Below are 18,593 nucleotides of genomic sequence, written 5' to 3'. Positions count from 1 at the left end.
CGCCGGAAAATACGGTATCTGATGTGTACCTTGAGAATTCATCGAGAACTGCTACTACATCCATCAAAGCAGAACAGTGTCAAAATGGCCTGCCAGTACCCCCTGAGAAGTGAAACCAGCTTTAGTGGCACTGTCATCTGGTCCCTTTCATTTACTAAACCTTGGTAATGTGCACCCCAAGAGTCTCTGAAACACACAGATACCCCACTACTCCACATCCAATTTTTACAAAAGACATTGCTAAAGCATTCCCTGATCGTATCCCACTATGCAATGCAGGACATCTCTCAATATGAATATGCTGAATTATTGGATGAGGTGAAGGTGTGTTTCAACACTGACTTCTTGGAAAGTCAGGAGCTGAAAACGAAAGGCACTTGGATTTTGGGGGCTCACAGAGTACTTTACAACAATGGGTTTGCAAATGGATGCAACTGGTCAGTATCGGATGTTGCTTTTTCTTCTCTTTAATACTTATTTTTGATTTTAATTGGTAGATTTACTTTAAAGATACACTCCAGTCAACACTTTGACTGGCCTTGAAATGCTTATACGGATGGGCAGCCAGCATCCTTCCATTTTGTCTGTAATCTGGAGATCTCAGAATACACTTGCTAGAGCACCTACCTTGCTCATTCTCAAATACAGAAAAACTTATATAAAAAGAAAAAAGTTTCTCAAAGCCACCAAACATATTCAACCCTGCCTTGGAAGCTTGAATGTGATTGGTGATACAGAAAGTGAGAGAGGAAGTCATACAGCATAAGCTGCAGAATGCGCACTCGTAGTTAGGATGTACAGAGCTGTGGGGTTGATTTACTAAAACTGGAGAGTGCAAAATCTGGTGCAGCTCTGCATATAAACCAATCAGCTTTTTTGTCAAAGTTTAATTGAACAAGCTGAAGCTAGACGCTGATTGACTACCATGCACAGCTACACCAGATTTTGCACTCTACGGTTTTAGTAAATTAACCTGTGTGCCTAATCTGCAGGGAATTACACACAACAGTGATTATGGTAAATCAAGTCAATTATATAATTATAGCAGTGATTGTTTTAATATCTAGCATTAGTGGCTAACTGAACACTTTACTTCTTGCCTGAAATTGCTCTTTAACACAGATTTAAACCCTATCAGAATGACATTGAGTTTGGAGCTTTCTCTCCCCCCCCCCCCTTTTTTCCCTTTCTTCTTTCTTTTTTTCTCACTCCCTTTTCCCCTCCGCCAGGGTGTACTACTACACAGGCAACACTTTTTCCTACCGATTCGCGTTATGTGCCTCCATGGTTTGAATTTGCATATTTTTTAACCTTGTCTTAACCACTTAAGCCCCGGAAGATTTTACCCCCTTTCTGACCAGGGGGTATTTTGCGATTCGGCACTGCGTGAATTTAACGGACAATTGCGCAGTCGCAATTACCTAAACGAATTTGACGTCCTTTTTTTCCCACAAACAGAGCTTTCTTTTGGTGGTATTTGATGTAAAGGTGGTATTTGATCACCTGTGCGATTTTTTGATCATGCGCTATAAACAAAAAAAGAGCGTCAATTTTGCAAAAAAAACAATATTTTTCACATTTTTTTATATGAAATTCCCCCCCCCCAAAAAATGTAAAACTCAAAATTTTTTAACATTTTCGGCCAATTTGTTTTATGCTACATATGTTTGGTAAAAAAAATCGCAAAAAGCGTATTTTGATTGGTTTGCGCAAAAGTTATCGCGTTTACTAACCAAGGGAAAGATTTTTGTCATTTTTTTTTTTTTAACGCGTAATGGCGGCGATCTGCGATTTTTTTGTGGTACTGTAACATTGCGGCGGACAGATCGGTCCCTTGACTGACATTTTTGGGGTTACCAGTGACATTTCTCCAGTAATCAGTGCTATACATATGCACTGTTACTGTAAAATTACACTGGCAGTGAAGGGGTTAACTTTATTTGAGAGGGAGGGGCTGTGTGTGTCCCTAGGGGCGTGATTCTAACTGTGATTGGCTGTGGCTTGAGGTGTAGGAACAATGATCAACGGTCCTACATAGTAGAACCGTATGATCATTGTTTCTACACAGGGGAGAATGACAGGCGGCTTGTTTACACTAGCCGCCTGCCTTTCTCCCTCTCTCCTGACGATCGCCGAGTGACCGGCGGACATCGGGTCCGCCGGTCACATGCGCGGGGGGGTCCGTGACCTAGCGGGAGAGTGCCTCCGGCGGCGCGCGCTTGCTCCCCAGAGCCTCACAGGCTAGCGATGTAGACCTACGTCGCTCTGCCTGTGAGGGGCTGACTGCCGCAGTAAATATACTGTGAGCAGTCGGCAAGTGGTTAAGCTGGCTACACATTATACCATTTTTTTTTTTGTTCAATTTCATTTAGATTTACCTCCAACTGTATAGTGCAAGGGCCTGCCAGATTGCCTACAATTTGAAAGTGTTTAGGTTTGACCTCATATTAAATGGTTTTGTTTAATCAAAAGGAAAATTGTACAAGAGAATTGTAAAATGTGTAGCCAGCTTTAGGTTGGAGAAGACCAAATATAGTTATGTGACCATTTGGGCTTGGTCTCACGTCTTTGTGTTAAATGCTGTAATCCTCCTATCTATGCCCCTCACTTTATTGTACCCTTTTGTGCATTACTTTCATACCTTTTGTTTTTTTTCATGCAAAACTCAATAAAAATCTTTGTAAAGCAGAATGACATTGTCTCAGTTCACACTGATGCGATGCGGGAAACACACAAGATGCACTGCGTTTCCACACATCTCATTCTAAGCAAATGCACAGAATCTTTGTGATCTGCTGTGGGTGTCAATGTTTTCTTAACGACACCCCAAAACTGATGTGAACACCCATTGGATGCGATTCAGGTGGGGGAGACGAAAGGTTCCTGCACCATTTTGGTGCAGATTTGGTGTGGGTGTGATGCGATTTCAGCCATACAAAATGTATGGCTGAAATTCCATCGAACGGACATCGCATGTGATGTGCACAGGAATGCGGTGCGATAATACCTGTGCAAATCACATGCAGTGTTTTCCCACGCACCAGTGTGAACCTAGCCTTAGCTTGCTAAAGCACTTGGTAGCCTTTACTATTTCCATTTTATAAATCTTTTTTTTTTTTTTTTGCATCTCAGTGCTGCTGATCTCCTATAATTTTTGCAGCCATTTTTTTCAATACATGCACTCCAACGATGACTGCATTGCGTGTCTCAGGGCGCATTCCATGTCTCGAGGCACAATTCCTTTCAACAGTGGACCATGGCTGTGTAATGTGCACTGACTGCCACTTGTCTCCATCAAAAGCCCATGTGATAGGGTGATGATGCATAAACATAACTGGAAGTCCAACAATCATTGGTCACTCTATAACAGGACATTATATTATTTTATCTCCAATGTCATTGTAATCATTGTCCAAGTCAAGGTTATAAATATTGCCAGGCAGTTCTAAGAATATGGCTATAGTAACACCCATTACAATCAGCTTTAAATCTGTAGGCTCCTTTCACTGAGAATTTCTTAAAAGCATTTGAACCAGCCAGCCAGGCTGCACTTCTTTACTTTTTCCTGCTGCTGAGAGCTACACCTTGGGTTAAACTATGTTGTGTTGTCAGCACATAGGTGGCTGTATCTTACAAAGCAGCAGCCATGCTCTCCAGCAGTTCAGATCTGTTCCCTGAACACTGTTCCAATTTAAGCTGGCTACAAATTATACAATTTCCGGGTACAATTTTCCTTCAGATTTACCAAAACCATATAAAATGAGGTCATACCTAAATACTTTCAAATTGTTTGCAGGTAGGCCCTTGCAGGCCCATAGTTGAAGGTAAATGTAAAGGAAATTGAACAATAAAAGTTGTATAATGTGTAGCCAGCTTAAAGCGGAGTTCCGGCCTCGGGGGTCAATTTGAGCTAAAAATACCCCCAGGACAGTCAGGGCTAGTACATTCCATAATGGATAGCCTCTGAACTGTCCCAGGTCGCACTTACCTGTAAGAAGAAATATTTACCTTGAAAATTTCTTCTCCAGCGCTGCCATCTCAGGTGTGGGCAGCTGAAGCCGCAGCGTCTCTCTTCATGTCCTCTTCCGTGACGTCGGAGTCCAACAATGCACTGCACCGGCCCCGCTCGTCACTTCCGGTGCAGGCGCGGCATCCCTGCACAGCTTCTAGGCATGCCCAGAAGCTGTTTAGCAGTGAATGCCGCGCCTGCACCGGAAGTGATGAGCGGGGCCGGTGCAGGCGCATTGATTCCTGGGAGCGATGACATTCAGCTCCCAGGAATCATTGCAAACCGGAAGTGACGGCGCGGGCCACAGCCGCAGAGGGAGGAAGTGTAAGGAAGGTGAGTATATTTTCTTCTATAATAAGGTAAGTGACCAAAAAAAAAAAATCGGCACTATCCATTTCTCTTTCAGGTTGCCCTCAGCAAGCGGATGGCCCAAAATCGTTTTTTTTCGATTTTGAGGCCGGAACTCCACTTTAACAGCGCTGCTCAAGATGCAAGAGCACTGCTGATTAAAGCAATGTAAATCCCCTTACTTATGAGGCCCCAACCTCGGCACCCAAGATGTTTTGGAACTACATTTCAAGCGGACCTGAACAAAATAACGGGGTGGGCAAATACATGGCAGATGAGGTTTAATGTTGAAAAATGTAAAGTAATGCACTTGGGGGCCAGAAACCAGAAAGCATGCTACTCACTAGGGGGGGAACCTCTGGGTGAGTCTAGGATGGAAAAGGACCTGGGGGTACTGGTAGACAACAGGCTTGGCAGTGGCATGCAATGCCAAGCCGCTGCAAGCAAAGCCAACAGAATACTGGGATGTATAAAAAAGGGGATTCACTCCAGAAATAAAGAGATTATTCTCCCACTCTACAAGACTCTGGTCCGGCCACATCTGGAGTATGCTGTCCAGTTCTGGGCACCAGACCTCAGGAAGGATGTGCTGGAATTGGAAAGAGTCCAGAGAAGGGCAACAAAAATAATTAGGGGAATGGAGGACATCAGCTATGAGGAAAGGCTACAAGCACTGAACCTATTCTCTCTGGAGAAGAGACGATTGAGGGGGGATATGATATCAATGTACAAATACTGTACTGGTGACCCTAGCATAAGGAACAAACTATTCAGAGAGAGGAGATACAATAAGACACGTGGCCACTCACTAAAACTAGAGGAAAGGCGGTTTAACTTCACTGTAAGAGCGGTAAGGATGTGGAATTCTCTTCCACAAGCAGTCGTATCAGCAGGGAGCATTGATAGTTTCAAAAAACTATTAGATGGGCACCTTAGAGACCACAACATACAGGGGTATACAATGTACGGTTAAAAGCAAACACACACACACATCAAAGGTTGAACTGGATGGACTGATGTCTTTTTTCAACCTCACTAACTATGTAACTATGTAATTTGTTTATTTTTATTTTTTAAATTTTTGGTTCAACTCGGTGGATATATGTCTTTTATTTAACCTACCTATTAATAGTCAGTCTTCAAAGTGTGTGTAACATTGCAATGTGGAGACATAAAACATGGAAGTTTTTATGTTTTATAGGTATCGATTGTTTGATTGAAGCTTGTATCTGTACTATCTGACTTATGTTTTATATAGACTGACATAACCTTTTCAATACTTTTTTTATTTGTATTTTCAGATTCTGAAGGGAATGTTTGCCAGAGCAGTGAGCTAGTACAGATTATGTTGACAATGCACGGATTCCTGATTCCATCTGCAGACCTGCTCAGCAAGCTCAGGGCATTATATCCTTTATTGTGTAGCACATATACCTTTGCTTGGGTGTTCCTCACTATGCAAGGAACCTTCAAACCCAATAGAGAATGGGAACTCTAGTCTATTCTGAAACTTTTAGTAGATACTTGTTATCAATACCAGACATTGCTCCAATGCCACCACTATTGTCACACTTATATTAGGCTACCGCATAGCTCCATCTCTAATGTGTGTTGGGGGGTTTCATAACCTCCTTCCATGGAGCATTTCCCATGATGGTTCTGTAATTGACATCAGTTTTAGTGGAGGGAGTTCTAAACAGCTAAAGCATCACATATCACGTGCAGATGACCCAATGGGGCTTTCCTCACACATTTAATGAGCCAATTTGGCATCTGCAATCCCTGCTTGGTATCTCATGTATAAATTACTATAAAGTTAGGACACGCCAGATATAGCACTAAAAGTCAGTTTTACGAGCATTTTCTTTTTTGTGTTTCTGCCTGGAGATTAGAAAACTGGGTATAGTACATCATTTCGTTTTTTCATTACTGATAAATTAGAAACAAAACTGAAAATCTAAAGCACAGAGAGCCAGAAGATGTTTACAGCTTATTAAAGAGACAATGAGCCTTTTTAGTGAGTCTTCTTCTAGAAGGCAATGCATTCCATATGGCTGTGCACAAACAGACCTCAGCATGTGTGTCATTAATGATAGGCATGTGCCGCTGAGGAGGCTGGGAGCAGGTAACGAGGCCCCCCGTGGGAGAAGGAGAACCTGGCAACAGAAAATTACACTCAATTGTTGTTTATTATCACCCTTCTTATGTCTCATCTTTTCAATCTGAGTAGGTGCAAGAGAAATTCTGCTTTACGCTTTTCATATGACATGCTTTATATGATTATACTATAAAAGCAGAGTCCCTTCAAACATAGGAGTTAGACTTAAGCCCCGTACACACGAGAAGAAATTCGGCCGGGATTTTTCGTCCGACGACCGATCTGCCAATTTTCGGCTTGTTAGTATGGTGCTTCCGACAACCGACTCCGAATTTTCGGCTGACAAAATCCTGGTGTGCAGGCATTAAAATTTTTGTCCTTTGTCAAAACACGTCTGATTTTCGTCTCATTAGTACAGATTTCGATGGGGAAAAATCTTATGAGCAAGACTAGGCATGCTCAGAGAGAAAGAACACATACAGCAATCCAACACATGACATCACTTCTGAAGTAGAATTCTGTCGGGCGGGAAAATTTGTGTGCAGTCTAGGCACATTCCAACCAACAGACACCACTCTGGACAAAAGACGGACGACCGGTCGGCGGAAATTCGTTGCGTGTGTACGAGGCTTTAGACAAGCTATCGTGTGGGCTAAACATTAAAGGTATTTTTGGTTCTTGAGAGCGATGCTACATTCACATTGTATTATAATTCGCTTTCAATAGACTTCGCTGCTGCTTTTCCTTAACTGACATTTACGTATGAGGAAGCTCTGCAGAAGAGGTCATTGCTTCTCTGCCTTAAGATCTGCTACTTTGTAAGGTAGGTTTCTTAAATATAGACTGAGCTTTTCTGTTGTGATCCTACATTTTTGGTCAGTCCTTCAACTTTTTTCTCTTTTTAGATATTGGATTACAGAACTCTGGACTATGTTCAAAGTGGACTCCCGTCTTACTGAGACCATGGAGGAGTTCCAAGAGTTGGTACGAGCACAGGGGGAAGAGTTACATTGGCAACTTCTTGACACAGCTCAAATGTGAGTTCTCAGGAAATGTTAAATATCTTTTGGCATAATATTGATTTATACTGGAATGTAATTCTTTATTTTATAATATAGTAACTCTCGGGAATGGTCTAGAAAACTGACACAAAGAATAAAACCAAACTGTAGTAAGAAGAGGAAAGTGTCACTTCTATTTGACCACCTGGAGCCACAGGAATTGGCAGAACACCTAACTTACCTAGAGTTTAAATCATTCCGCAGAATTTCTGTAAGTAAACAAAGCAGAGAAGGATAAGTTTATCATTTTAATGGTGTTATACAACTTGGTTTTATAATATACTTCTCTATGTCATAACTGTCAAACAGAGAAACTGATACCATGACAGCAAATAATGTGTTAGTGTAGAGGTTCTTGTCCTCAGACCTCAACAATATGTGGATCTTCTCTCAAGAGAACAGATAAATGTAATTACTTAGTTTGTTCAGTAAATGCTCTGCCTATGTTTCCGAGAGGAAAAACAAAAATAAGGACTGAGTTTGAAAACCTATGAGTTGACTTTTTGCTTGGATTCAACAATAAATTGAAGCAGTCATGAAGTCTTTATATATATTTATCTTCTAACCTGAAAGATCCTTCGTGTATGGCTGAACATTATACCCAAATTAACTTATCCTTAAATTGTCTAGTTACATTTTTAAAGCTGAGTTCCAGCCATTTTTTTTTTTTTTTTAATAACCCCTGTGACAGTCGCCGCTTGTACATTAAAAATCTGCATGTTCTGATATGTATCTATTGGTTTTTACAATAAACATTTTCTGATTTAAAATTTTCTGAAAAAATAATATAAAAATCAGCATGTGCTGTATATTATATAGTTTATGCCTTTGTGCACGTCTTAGGACTTACTTTGAACTCCTGATCCAGCAAGTAGTTATCCTAAATATGGGCATCTGAAACTTGCTGGGACTCTCTTCCGGGATTAGATGCAGCTGGCCCCCCGATCTCGCGCATGTGCAGTGGGAACGAATCACGGCCCACTGTATGTATAGCAGTAAAATCGTGTGATACTATCAGCGGGGGATGCCCATCGAGCCCTGGGATTGATTACACTGCTATTCCAGGAGCCAATAGGAAAAGGGAGATGACGTACATCACTGCAGCGAGGACGGACTGAAGTGCAGTCTTTTCCCTCAACAAAAGTTAGAAGATGAAAAAAACTATCTAAAAATGAATGGGGATGCGGTCGGCAATAATTGCAGCCGTTGTTGTAAATTATGGTGGAACTTCGCTTTAAGTGCCACAAAATATAGAATAATTGCACGTGTCTATATTCTCAACACTCTTGTTATACTTTCCCTTTAGTTTTCAGACTATCAGAACTACATTGTAAATGGTTGTGTGAAAGATAATCCAACTATGGAACGTTCAATTGCACTCTGCAATGGGATTTCTCAGTGGGTTCAACTGATGGTCTTAAGCCGGCCAACCCCTCAGCTCCGAGCCGAAGTTCTCACTAAGTTCATTCATGTGGCTCAGGTGAGCGTCAACATCTATAGATTGCATATCCTTTAATAAACTAAATAACACAATCTAATTATCATCGCAGTAGGATCTATATCTTCTGGCTTATCCCCACAGAAACTTCATCAGCTGCAAAACTTCAACACTCTGATGGCTGTTATTGGAGGACTGTGCCATAGTTCCATTTCTAGACTCAAGGAGACCAGTTCTCATGTGTCTCATGATGTCAGCAAGGTAAATACCTCCACTAACATAGTATATGCATTGCGTCAGAGAAAAAATATTACTGACAAACAAAAGTAAGATCCTCCTTGTGCTAAGCTAGCCTTAACTGATAAGAGACAGCCATCCCTATCTATTGAACTGCACTAATGTATCATGTTTATTTTCACTACATTCACTCACTCCAGGTTTTGTGTGCCTACCATTATTTCATCAAGTAAAAAGGAATCTGGTTGGCTGCACACCGAAACTGAGATCCAAAATGCCTTTATTCATGTATAAAGTACATAATGAGCACAACATGTACCAGCAGGGGTACTAGCTGTCCTCCCTTGCTGGTACATGTTGTGCTCACTATGTTCTTTATACATGAATAAAGGATTTTTGGATTTAATTTTCTGCGCAGCGATCTCTTTTTACTTGATTGTTTCAGCTGTGACTGGGCTGGAACTCAACCTCAAGGAGATCATGCCTGAGTCAGCTCACCTTTGAGCAGCGTGAATCTTTCTGTACCATTATTTCATGTTCGTTTATTGCCACGTCCCTTCGTTTTTTGTATAAAGCTATTAACAGCCCGTGACGTTAGATATTGGGCACTCCACTCCTCAGAGTGTGCCTCAGGAGTGTATTGGGTCTACGTCAAATCCAGTAACAATATGGCAGTAAGGGGTCTATTTATCAATGTTTTTAACCCCAAATCCAGTAACAATATGTCAGTAAGGGGTCTATTTATCAATGTTTTTAACCCCAATTTGCACAACTTTTAAGCAAGATTCACACATTTTTCACATAAGATTCAATTAGAAAAAAGTGTGACCCTTGGATGAACGTTGTGTAAATCTTTGGTGATAATATTGATAAATACGCCTCTAAAGGTTTTATCAATCAGGTAGATCAATTTATGCTTTATCTGATTTTATTTTTATTGCAGGTCCTTAATGAGATGACAGAGCTGCTGTCCTCCTGCAGAAATTATGATAATTACAGACGAGCTTATAATGAATGCAGCAATTTCAAGATACCTATTCTTGGGGTACACCTGAAAGACCTTATCTCTCTATATGCAGCCATGCCAGACTTTCTGGATGAAAAGAAAATTAACGTACCCAAACTGCACTCTATGTACAACCATATTAATGAGCTGATTCAGCTACAAAACATTGCTCCACCATTAGATGCCAATATGGATCTTGTGCATCTGCTCACGGTAAGTTCTAATTTTCAATATTTGCGTGTTTAGAGAAAACCATTATATATTTCCCCTGATTGTTTACTGTAGGAGGTAACTTGAATATACTAGGAATATTTTGAACAACCATACATAAACCTTATATTGACACACACAGCGTTACTTGTCCCCGCCCCCACATACTACTCACAGGCTTTGATTGACAGCAACAGGAGCCAATGGCTCCTAATGCTGCCTGCATGTTTAGTGAGGAGGGAGAGAGAGGAGAGAGCTGCTACTCTCGGGCACTGCTCTGGATGAAGATCAGGCTCAGGTAAGTATGTATGGGGGCTGAAGACAGAGTTTTTCATCTTAATGCAGAGAATGTATTAAGGTTAAAAGAAACCCCTTCTGCCTTTACATCCACTTTAAAAAAATTCACAACTGTGGAACAGGAAAAAATAATATAATCTTACTTCATTGTAAAGCTCTGACCTTCAGTTATGAAGTTTCTAGATATAAACCAATAGCTGTAGGGCTCATTTTCCTGGTTGGTCTCCGTACCATACATAATTTTCAACAGAATCATTGGAACATTTTCCTCACCCCAGATTCAGGATCAATGCTATGTTTCTGGAATGAACTATAGCTATGTTGTTACTTTAGTAAAATGGGCCTCCAAGTATTTTATATGGCTATATATCTGTTGATCCTTGCTAGCACCAGAAGTGGCTTCTTACTGCAATCTCCTTATAGTGATAGCATTGTAGAAACCCTTTGGCTATCCTGGCATACACAGACTGCAGCTGACAGCAGGAGTTTTTACTGTCTGTCATACAAATGACATGTTTATTTGCTCTTATATGTGTAAGGAACCTTCTACACTGTATTATATATTTTTACATCAATTTATTTGCAGCTTTCCCTTGACTTGTATTACACGGAAGATGAAATGTATGAGCTGTCATACGCACGGGAGCCGAGGAATCATCGGGCACCGGTAAGTTACCTAAAATTACAGTATTTATATAACAGGCATAATTCACTTTGTTCCAATCACTGGCAGCTGAAGAAGGGTTAGGGAAGGGAAACAAATCAGTTCATCCTATTTTTACCTATCCTTTCTTAAGTGTCCATCTTTGACTGTCAGCTATTGGTTCCGTTCTGGAAGACTGGATATAAAGCGGAGCAGAAGAGGGACAGGATATAAGACACTCTTGCAGATAGCTTGAGGCCAGCTATTCGCAGACAGATCTTACACCATCAATGGAGGTGAGCTCAGGGAGCCACCAAGACATATGCAAGTTAGTTAACATTTAGATATGATGCATGTACATTGAAAGATCAGTTCTTTTTTCTATGGAAAAAGGAAACAATCAAGAGATTTTCCAATGTGGTTCCATTGCCTTATGAGATGGTTAAAATATAGGATAGGTGGCAAATGTAAAGCAGGCCATACATGAGTAGAAAAATTAACAAAATTTTATGTCGAAAAAACGACTGTTTGATTGTCGAATAATTAGCGTGCCCACAGCAACAGATGATTTTTGTGTGGCCGTGCGGTCGAAAATGACCAATGGAACATGTTGGAAATTTGTTTCAGAACAAGCGATTTTCTCCAAGCTGGAGCTGGCTGTAAGTGCCGGTTCACACTACCGCGGCACGTCTTCGGAGGCGACCTGTGAAGTCGCGTGCACCGCGGCTTCGGCGCGACTTGCACGGACTTCATATAATGAATGTCAATGCAAGTCACTCCGATGTCGCCCCGAAGTAGTACAGGAGCTATTTTCTAAGTCGGAGCGACTTGAGTCGCTCCTATTAGAACTGTTCCCGTAGCACAGAATGGACCGCGACTTGTCAGGCTGACCAGTCGCCTGACAAGTCAGGGTAGTGTGAATGGGACAAACAAATTCAACATTTTGTGTATTGCAGCCTTGTAATCACAACAAAGAATCCAGACAGATGGATCTGGAAGTGTGTTAAGCAAAGCTATTTAACATAATAAACCCAGTTTAGCCAAGAGGTCAAAATACATTGCATCACTTCCAAAGAAGAAAGAAGTAAAAAAAATGTTGTTTTTGCAGGGAAAATTCTGAAACAATGATGGCACAATTGTATAAAAAATTGAGCGACAATTTTGATTTTCGTTCGACAGATTCTTAAGGTTGAGTGTCTTTAATATCAATGAGAGAGGGAAAACCACAAACATTGCATGAAAGTAATTGTATGAGTATCTAACAAAACTAGACTGCATTTGGGAGCTTCCAGCACACATCTGTTTAGTCTATTGTCCAAAGCTGCAATGTGATATGCTTAGATAACTGTTTCTTTTTGAGGTCAGCTGCCAATTAGGATATGAGCTTCTCTGTCACCGCATGCATTCAAACTGGCACTTATGCAACACTCATTACTTGCATAAGCAAATATGTTAGTTCTAATAAATTTAAGAACTAACTGCTTAGCTTATTCATGGGCAATTGTAGGTGTAAATACAATGCCTTGAAAAAGTATTCATACCCCTTGAAATTTTCCACATTTTTGTCATGTTACAACCAAAAACTTAAATGTGTTTTATTGGGATTTTATGTGATCGACCAACACAAAGTGGCAAATAATTGTGAAGTGGAAGGAAAATAATAAATGGGTTTCAAATTTTTTTACAAATAAATATGTGAAAAGTGTGGGGTGCATTTGTATTCAGCCCCCCTGAATCAATACTTTGTAGAACCACCTTTCGCTGTAATTACAGCTGCAAGTCTTTTTGGGGATGTCTCCATCAGCTTTTCACATCTAGAGAGTGACATTTTTTCCCATTCTTCTTTGCAAAATAGCTCAAGCTGTGTCGGATTGGATGGAGAGCATCTGTGAACAACAATTTTTAAGTCTTGCCACAGATTCTCAATTGGATTTAGGCCTGGACTTTGACTGGGCCATTCTAACACATGAATATGCTTTGATCAAAATAATTCCATTGTAGCTCTGGCTGTATTTTTAGGGTCATTCTCTGCCCCAGTCTTTTTCAGACTCTAACAAGTTTTCTTCTAATATTGCCCTGTATTTGGCTTCATTCATCTTCCCATCAACTCTGAACAGCTTCTTTGTCCCTGCTGAAGAAAAGCATTCCCACAACATGATGCTTCCACCACCATGTTTCACGGTGGGAATAGTGTGTTCAGGGTGATGTGCAGTGTTAGATTTCCGCCACGCACAGCGTTTTGCTTTTAGGCCAAAAAGTTCAATTTTGGTCTCATCTGACCAGAGCACCTTTTTCCACATGCTTATTGTCCCCCCCCCCCCCCCACCACATGGCTTCACGCAAACTGCAAAAGGGACTTATTTCTTTCCTTTAACAATGGCTTTCTTCTTGCCACTCCTCCATAAAGGCCAGATTTGTGGGGTGCACGGCTAATAGTTGTCCTGTGGACAGATTCTCCCACCTGAGCTGTGGATCTCTGCAGCTCCTCCAGAGTTACCATGGGCCCCTTGACTTCTTCTCTGATTAATGCTCTCCTTACACGGCCTGTAAGTTTAGGTGGACGGCCATGTCTTGGTAGGTTTTCAGTTGTGGCATACTCTTACCATTTTTGGATGATGGATTGAACAGCGCTCCGTAAGATGTTCAAAGCTTGGGATATTTTTTTTTTTAACCTAACTCTGCTTTAAACTTCTCCACAACTTTATCCCTGACCTATCTGATGTGTTCCTTGGCCTTCATAATGCTGTTTGTTCACTAAGGTTCTCTAGTAAACCTCTTGAGGACTTCACAGAACATCTGTATTTATACTGAGATTACATTATACACATTATAAATTAGGTGACTTCTGAAGGCAATTGGTCCAACTAGATTTTAGTTAGGGGGTATCAGAGTAAAGTGGAGTGAATACAAACGCCACACTTTTCAGATATTTATTTGTAAACAATTTTGAAAACCATTTATAATTTTCCTTCCACTTCACAATTGTGTGCCACTTTGTGTTGGTCTATCACATAAAATCCCAGTAAAATACATTTACGTTTTTACTTGTAACATGACAAAATTAGAAAAATGTAAAGGGGTATGAATACTTTTTCAAGGCACTGTATATATTGAAGGACATGTTTGTACCACATTCTGTGCATAGACAAACTGGCAGCACAATATTTAATGACATCTTTCTGCTTAGATTTTGCTATTAACTATCATTTAAGAACTTAAAACACTCAGCTTATTTGCTGGCTGTGACCTAGAACACAATTCCATATGTGGTGGGAAGGGTTTCTGTGAAAGCTGAAAATTAAGTCTAGTCAGAGTGTAAAAGGAGACATATAAATAGAAGCGCCACCTCACCTACAGACACGTGTATTATCTGACAATACTGGATGCGGATTGCAGTCGTGACACTAGCTGTGAAGAGCAAAGTGTTCTGTGAAAAAGCTCCCACACTTACAGCTCAGTCCAATTGTTAATCACTGCCTCCACATAATGGCTGGAATAGGTAGAGTGCTCCATCCAGTGGTGGGCATAGAACACAGGCAGCACTTGCTTAGTACCAGTGACAATGCAGAGCCCTACCGATCTCATCCAGGAGCTCAGTGGGTCCACTGTTGCATACAGTGCTTTGCAAAAGTATTCAGCCCCCTTGAACTTTGCAACCTTTTGCCACATTTCAGGCTTCAAACATAAAGATATAAAACTGTATTTTTTTGTGAAGAATCAACAACAAGTGGGACACAATCAAGAAGTGGAATGAAATTTATTGGATATTTCAAACTTTTTTAACAAATAAAAAACTGAAAAATTGGGCATGCAAAATTATTCAGCCCCCTTAAAGCAGAGTTCCGGGCACAAAAACAATATTTTTTTTTTGTGCCCCTCCGCTAGTTCGACATTACCTGAAAAGGAATTGGATAGTTATTTTTATTTATTTTTTTTGTTTACTCACCTTGTAATTGAAGATCGTAAATACTCACCTCAGAGTCCTTCCTCCCTCAGAGCCGCGGCTCACCCCGTCACTTCCTGTCTCGCGATGATTCCTGGGAGCTGAACATCATCGCTCCCAGGAATCAATGCGACGGCACCGGCCCCGCTCGTCACTTCCGGGCGACGCCGCATTCCCCTGCTAAACAGCTTCTGGGCATGCCCAGAAGCTGTGGAGGAATGCGGCGCCGCACCGGAAGTGACGAGAGGGGCCGGTGCAGGCGCATTCTGGGACAAGAAGACGCTGAAGAAGACACAGAAGAGGACCGCGCCGGCTTCAGCTGCCCACAAGAGAGATGGAAACGCTGTGGAAGAAATTTTATAAGTAAGTATTTCTTCTAAAAGGTAAGTGCGAACCGGGACAGATCAAAGGCTAGCCATTGTGGAATGTGCTAGCCCTGACTGTCCCGGGGGTATGTTTATTAAAAAATGACTTCTGTGCCCGGAACTCCGCTTTAAGTTAATACTTTGTAGCGCCACCTTTTGCTGCGATTACAGCTGTAAGTCGCTTGGGGTATGTTCTCTATCAGTTTTGCACATCGAGAGACTGAAATTTTTGCCCATTCCTCCTTGCAAAACAGCTCAAGCTCAGTGAGGTTGGATGGAGAGCGTTTGTGAACAGCAGTTTTCAGTTCTTTCCACAGGTTCTCGATTGGATTAAGGTCTGGCCTTTGACTTGGCCATTCTAACACCTGGATATGTTTATTTGTGAACCATTCCATTGTAGATTTTGCTTTATGTTTTGGATCATTGTCTTGTTGGAAGACAAATCTCCGTCCCAGTCTCAGGTTTTTTGCAGACTCCATCAGGTTTTCTTCCAGAATGGTCCTGTATTTGGCTCCATCCATCTTCCCATCAATTTTAACCATCTTCCCTGTCCCTGCTGAAGAAAAGCAGGCCTAAACCATGATGCTGCCACCACCATGTTTGACAGTGGGGATGGCTTGCACAGTGCTCCTTGGGAAGTTTAAAGCTTGGGAAATCTTTTTGTATCCAAATCCGGCTTTAAACTTCTCCACAACAGTATCTCGGTCGGACCTGCCTGGTGTGTTCCTTGTTCTTTATGATGCTCTCTGCGCTTATAACGGACCTCTGAGACTATCACAGTGCATTTATACGGAGACTTGATTACACACAGGTGGATTCTATTTATCATCATTAGTCATTTAGGTCAACATTGGATCATTCAGAGATCCTCACTGAACTTCTGGAGAGAGTTTGCTGCACTGAAAGTAAAGGGGCTGAATAATTTTGAACGCCCAATTTTTCAGTTTTTTATTTGTTAACAAAGTTTGAAATATCCAATAAATTTCGTTCCACTTCATGTTTGTGTCCCACTTGTTGATTCTTCACAAAAAAATACAGTTTTCATATTTATGTTTGAAGCCTGAAATGTGGCAAAAGGTCGCAAAGTTCAAGGGGGCCGAATACTTTTGCAAGGCACTGTAACTTTCTATGCATGGCTATCCTACCCTTGCTCTCTCTATTATTTGTTCCAGCCATATGGCTTCTGGAAGAGCAGAGCCTCAAAACAGACTGACTGCTCTAAAGAGAGGCATTGATGATCCAAACTGAAATGGGAGCCCACTGTCAGCCCTACCTCATCCCAGGGCCATGCCCTTATTTTTAGTAAAGCTAACAGTAGGTCATTGTAGCAGCACCCCGACTGTGCATGCAATCTGCCTGACAGTTGATTTGGACTTGTAGGAATTGGTGTTTTTCTGCGTTAGTATTCTTGTCTTAGAATATCATTGTACTCACTGTCAGTTGGTTTGGATATATACATCATTATTTTACTTTGCTTTATTAATAATACAGTGCCATAATATACAGTTTCATAATATGGGCTAGTTTAAATGTTGCATAAAAACTGATGAAACATTGTCTGTTCTCTTTTTGTACAGCCCGTTACACCCTGTAAGCCTCCAGTTGTTGCAGATTGGGCATCTGGTGTCTCTCCTAAACCCGACCCAAAAACCATCAGCAAGCACGTGCAAAGAATGGTGGATGTAAGTAATGTTTCTAGATATGTGTAAAAGTTTAAGGCCCGTTTCACAAGTTTTCCGATCAGGCCCACCTGTCAGTTTTGCAGGCAGACCTGATCAAAAGCTGCATTTTCTCTGGGCAGGTGGATGTAAACAGTCTTCTGTCCCTTCACATCCACGACCTCCAAGTCCATCCTCTTCTGGAACAAAAAACTGGAAAAGAACTGCATCCTTTTTCATTTTTCTGGACCTAAATGTTACAGATCAGAGGTAGCCTGATGTAAACAGACACAAATCCATTTACATCTGTCCATCCATAGAGCCATCACAGGTTCGCAACAGTCTGCTGTCAAAATGCAGAAAAAAATGAAATTTGTCCCATTCTGCTCCTATTTAGAAGGGGATCTGCTGTTAGAGCAGAGCGCTCCTGTGTGAAAGGGGCCCAACTGTGTTTTGTGTCTAAATATATATTTATCCAGCATTGTAGGAAGCATTGCATACTTACAATGTGTGGATTTGAACATCTGATATTTGTGGTTATTTTACATTCACAATGAGTTCCTTCTAAATGAGCTGTGGATAATGGATATTCTTTCCCTTTCAGTCTGTGTTTAAGAATTATGATCTGGATCAAGATGGATATATATCCCAAGACGAGTTTGAGAAAATAGCAGCCAGCTTCCCATTCTCTTTCTGTGTGATGGATAAAGACAGGTGAGCAGTCAAAGGAACATCTAGAAACATCTTTTAAGCAAATAAAGACACATCGGTCAGCTCACAAAAGCTCTACCATGTGTGCTATGCACTTTATCGTTGTTGAAATATCACACTGAAAGCTTACAGTTATATATAAAAAAATAAACTAAAGGTTCAGTTATGTAGAAAAGCCGTTTTCTATAGGGCACTTATGTTGGCTCACTCCCGAGCCTCGCTGCCTGCGACTATAGACACAGACAACAGGAATCAGCAAAGCCAGTGAGACCAGGAATTGAGAGGAGAGAAGAGCTGCAGATGGGCACATTGCTGGATCCAAAGAGGGCTCAGGCGAGGGGAATGCTGATGCCTAAACATTTTTTCTCTTAATAGAAGGAATGCATTAAGGTAAAACATGTTTAGGCTTTATAACCACTTTAACTTTAGAAAATTTTCCAAATGAAATCTGGGGACACCCTACTGACCATCCCCACAACACCACACCCCCTCCGTTGTAGCCACACCTACAAAACCCATGCCCCTATCTAGCATAATTTTTGAGTTGTCAGAGCCCACACATTGCAAAC

At 41.2% G+C, this 18,593-nt stretch overlaps 1 protein-coding gene across 1 annotated transcript in view; it reads left to right on the top strand.

Moving 5' to 3' along the window:
* RASGRP1 (RAS guanyl releasing protein 1) overlaps nucleotides 1-18,593 on the top strand; it is a 99,978-nt gene that overhangs the window by 66,322 nt on the left and 15,063 nt on the right. Inside the window, exons 3-12 of the mRNA XM_082274832.1 lie at nucleotides 5,659-5,764; nucleotides 7,216-7,278; nucleotides 7,361-7,492; nucleotides 7,574-7,727; nucleotides 8,823-8,996; nucleotides 9,099-9,215; nucleotides 10,135-10,410; nucleotides 11,291-11,371; nucleotides 17,233-17,337; nucleotides 17,918-18,027. Coding sequence (XP_082130958.1) covers nucleotides 5,659-5,764; nucleotides 7,216-7,278; nucleotides 7,361-7,492; nucleotides 7,574-7,727; nucleotides 8,823-8,996; nucleotides 9,099-9,215; nucleotides 10,135-10,410; nucleotides 11,291-11,371; nucleotides 17,233-17,337; nucleotides 17,918-18,027 — 1,318 coding nt within the window. The remainder of the gene's footprint in view (nucleotides 1-5,658; nucleotides 5,765-7,215; nucleotides 7,279-7,360; nucleotides 7,493-7,573; nucleotides 7,728-8,822; nucleotides 8,997-9,098; nucleotides 9,216-10,134; nucleotides 10,411-11,290; nucleotides 11,372-17,232; nucleotides 17,338-17,917; nucleotides 18,028-18,593) is intronic.

Source organism: Pelophylax lessonae (assembly GCF_965119305.1).
Source record: "Pelophylax lessonae genome assembly, chromosome: 13".
Taxonomy (NCBI): Eukaryota; Metazoa; Chordata; class Amphibia; order Anura; family Ranidae; genus Pelophylax; species Pelophylax lessonae.
Note: the sequence above shows the minus strand (reverse complement) of the source record. Positions and strands in the feature narration are given on the sequence as shown.